Source organism: Cebus imitator, unplaced genomic scaffold, assembly GCF_001604975.1.
Source record: "Cebus imitator isolate Cc_AM_T3 unplaced genomic scaffold, Cebus_imitator-1.0 Scaffold497, whole genome shotgun sequence".
NCBI classification, from domain to species: domain Eukaryota; kingdom Metazoa; phylum Chordata; class Mammalia; order Primates; family Cebidae; genus Cebus; species Cebus imitator.
Genome location: NW_016107812.1, coordinates 1,220,694 through 1,224,602, shown reverse-complemented (window position 1 = coordinate 1,224,602; position 3,909 = coordinate 1,220,694). Strand labels below are relative to the sequence as shown.

At 48.5% G+C, this 3,909-nt stretch overlaps 2 protein-coding genes across 2 annotated transcripts in view; one reads left to right on the top strand and one right to left on the bottom strand.

Annotated features, from left to right (window-relative positions):
- The window catches only part of PGAM5 (PGAM family member 5, mitochondrial serine/threonine protein phosphatase), a 32,353-nt gene that overhangs the window by 3,491 nt on the left and 24,953 nt on the right, over window positions 1-3,909 (bottom strand). The gene's annotated exons all lie outside the window — the stretch shown is intronic.
- The window catches only part of ANKLE2 (ankyrin repeat and LEM domain containing 2), a 31,527-nt gene that overhangs the window by 24,955 nt on the left and 2,663 nt on the right, over window positions 1-3,909 (top strand). The window contains exons 8-9 of the mRNA XM_017513673.2: window positions 634-740; window positions 1,605-1,792. Coding sequence (XP_017369162.1) covers window positions 634-740; window positions 1,605-1,792 — 295 coding nt within the window. The remainder of the gene's footprint in view (window positions 1-633; window positions 741-1,604; window positions 1,793-3,909) is intronic.

The window sequence follows — 3,909 nt, the reverse complement described above, 5'->3', positions numbered from 1 at the left end:
TGGGATTACAGGCTTGAGCCACCGCGCCTGGCCAAAGAAATTCTTAATGGTGGTGTTACGGGGTCAAAGGTTGTATACATTTTTTTGTTTACAGTTGACAATTCTTTCTCCTGTTGAAATATTTCACAGTGACCTATACATATAATCTTGTGCTAAAAACTTTCTAAATAAGTTATTTTGATGAAAATGGCGTCAAAATTAGGTGGTATCAGGTAGGGTTAGGTCAGACCCATAAAACATAAAATTCGAGGAAGCGTAACTCAGAAAGATCAACGTTGGTTTCTTCTCCTGTGATGGGAACAGTGTTACCTCTGCCGTCGGGTGGCAGCTCTAAGCTGTCGTCTGTCCTCAGGGCGAGGCCTCATGCTTGGGTCCTCCTGATTCTGAACCTCACAGCCTGGACCAGCCTGCAGGAAGGAAGACCGCCTCCCCTCACCCAGGTCGGAGTGCAGTCACATAGCCACTCGGCCATGCCACAGGTGGGCATGCAGCCCAAGGATCTGTTGGTGAAGGGAGAGGAGGAAGGGTGTCGGGACACAGGGCAGCTGCTGCTGCGACGCTGATGCCCTTCAGGCTTCCCCAGTGAGGGGCGCGATGGCTGTCATAGCTCAGTACATTTTGTTTTCCCCATAGGCGGAAGATTTTCGCAAACTCTGGAAGACTCCACCTCGAGAGAAAGCAGGCTTCCTTCACAACATCAAGAAATCGGACCCAGAAAGAGGCTTTGAGAGAGTGGGGAGGTACTGAGAGGCTGAGCTGTGGTGCTGTGGGGCGCACTGTTGGTTATGCTCTGACTCATGATGGAAAATCACATTGCAGCTTCAAAGTGCCAATTCCCAGGAAGTCTTTTCAGGGAGAGCCGGTCCTTCTCACGAAGGTCCAGTTCATTGCAGATGCTGGGCACGTTGCAGTTTGTGGTGCGGAATTAGAGCGTAATTACGCTGGTCCGGCCTCAGACCTAGAGCATGTCTGCAGCACTGCCTTTCCCTTTTCAGAGTGGCATTCCTTGTTCATTTGGGAACATGTTTCTAAGGAACCTTAATATTTTATAGAAGGTACCATAGAATGGTACAGTTTCTTTGGGAATAAAAGGTCCACAGTCACAAAGCTAAATTAGTTGTAATCAAATAAAGCTTTGTGGAATTGTTTAGAGTATTCTCTCAAAATATGTGCCCAGCATCAATTGTACAACCGGAACCCAGGAAGAACCTCTAGGCTTTCCTCTCCCTGGCCATGACTAGAGCCACACGCAAGCCCACAGCGCTGTTCCGCAGACATGAACAAGCCTGTCTGTGGGTGGAGGCAAACTGTGTGGCCTTCCAGCACGAGGTTGCTGGTGGGAGGGTCCATGTAGGCGGAGGTCTCGTTTTCGTCCTGCCACTGGTTCACTGCTCGTGAGAACTCTTCTGGCTCCTGCTTTCCCTGTGAGGAGGAGTACTGTTTCAGAAAATGCAAAGTATCATTTCAGCCGCAAATTCGGGAATAAAGTTACAACCATGATTGCAGACACTGCTTTGGTACTTGAAGCATTAGTGGCTGTTTTCTGTGTAGGTTTGAGTTTTATCTGGTTTCACAACTGGTTAATTGTGTTTTATTTCTTACAGGGAGCTAGCTCATGAGCTGGGGTATCCCTGGGTTGAATACTGGGAATTTCTGGGCTGTTTTGTTGATCTGTCTTCCCAGGAAGGCCTGCAAAGACTGGAAGATTATCTTACTCAGCAGGAAATAGGCAAAAAGGCTCAACAAGAAACAGGAGAAAGGGAAGGCTGCCGAGATAAAGCCACCACGTCTGGTAAGCAAACACAGGCATGGCCGTGGCAGCTGGGACTGAGCTTCTGTGGCCAGGGTCTGACAGGAAGCACACATCTGTCTGTGTTTTTAATGTAAAGGTGGGAACTGTTCCTCAGGTTAATTTTCAATGGGGTATACATCAGGGGGGATATATGAAAAATACGGCATCACTTGGAGCAGTATTACTATTTCTGCTTGTGGTTGCAATTCCCAAAATCTAATATTACTTCATTCTGTGCCATTTTCTCAAAACTCGCAATAGGTGAACTACAGTGGCTGAGACTATAATATTGTACGTTTGGTATAATTGTCAGGAAAAAGACAAGGAGGACTGCATACTAGAATATTGGTGTATATATCAGACACCAGGGCACAAAGCACTTCACAAGGTGTATGTGAGATGACAGGGCGCAAAGCGCTTGGCGAGGCATACGTGAGACGCCAGGGTGCAAAGCCCTTCGCGAGGTATATGAGATCCAGGACGCAAAGCCCTTCACAAGGTGTGTATGAGACACCAGGGTGCAAAGTACTTCCAAAGCACAGACACAGTGAATGGAAATATCACGATGGAAGAGATTAACAACACAAAATCTAAAAGTGATTCATAAAAACGTGAATGGCCGGTGCGGTGGCTCACGCCTATGATCTCAGCACTTTGAGAGGCTAAGGCGGGTAGATTACAAGGTCACATGTTCAAGACCAGCCCCATCTCTACTAAAGATACAACAATTAGCCAGGCGCCAATAGTTCCAGGTACTTTGGAGGCTGTGGCAGGAGAATCGCTTAAACCTGGGAGATGGGGGTTGCAGTGAGCCGAGATCACACCCCTGTGCTCCAGCCTGGGCGACAGTGCAAGAGTCTGTCTCCAAAGCAAACAAACAGAAAACAGCAACGAAGGCTGGGCATGGTGGCTCACACCTATAACCCCAGCACCTTGGGAGGCCAGTGTGGGTGGATTGCTGAAGCCCAGGAGTTCGAAAGCAGCCTGAGCAACATAGTGAGACTCCATCTCTATTTATTAAAAGCAAAAATTTTCTAATAATTAGAGATTTGAATTTGCCAAAATCAAAATTAAAGCAGATATTACATTTAAAGCTGTGTGTGTTTTTTTAAGGCTAAAATAGGACCATTATCCCATAAGACACTTCACTTATAAAACAAACTCCCTGGAATGATAGGGAAAAAAATGAGAATCTGGCCTTGCTGGGTTGTAGCTGACAGTGGTACATAACTAACTTCTGTAATGTGGCCTCATTTAGTCTGTTGTCTTGTGACTATTTAAATTTTAATTAGTAAATATTAAAGTTGACTCATTTCCTAAGTAGCGCGAGCCACAGTTCACGTGTTCTGAATGCACCTGTGGCCAGGGTGACCGTTGTGAACACCAAACAGGGCAGTGCTGCTCTCAGGACCTCTCCTGTGTTGTGGTCACAGAATAAAGTGCAGCAGTGCTATTTCATGGAGTTGTTCTGGACAGTCTTCCAGGACCCTGCGGGGCACTGTGACACTCGGAGCCCCTGGGGTCCCAGTAGATCACATCTGGAAGGTGGCTGGAAGTACACGGTGGTCATCTTGCCCATCACCCGGGCTGCCCTTGGCCTTTTCATTTCCCTGCCTTTGAAAGAGAAGCAGTCAGTCTGGCACCTTCCCCCACCCCTTCTGAAATAGGGTTTCACTGTGTGGCCCAGGCTGGAGAGTAGTGGCATGATCACAGCCCACTGCAGCCTCAACTTCTTGGGCTCAAGCCATCCTCCCACTTGAGCCTCCCAAATAGCTGAAACTGCAGGTGCACGCCACCGTGCCGGCTCGTTTTTCTATTTTTTGTAGCGAATGGAGTTTCGCTGTGTTGCCCAGGTGGTCTTGAACTCCTGGGGTCCAGTAACCCTCCTGCTGTGGCCTCCCAGAGTGCTGGAATTATAGGCAAGAGCTGCTGCCCAGGCGCCAGCAGCCCGATTCTGTCTGCAGGATTCTGTTTGCCATTTTCCAGGGAGTTGTGCTGGTGGTTTTCCGTCTTGAGTCTGGAGAGGAGGTTCTGGATGTGGGGGTCGCTGCCGAGGTTCTGGATGTGGGGGTCGCTGCCGAGGTTCTGGATGTGGGGGTCGCTGCCGAGGTTCTGGA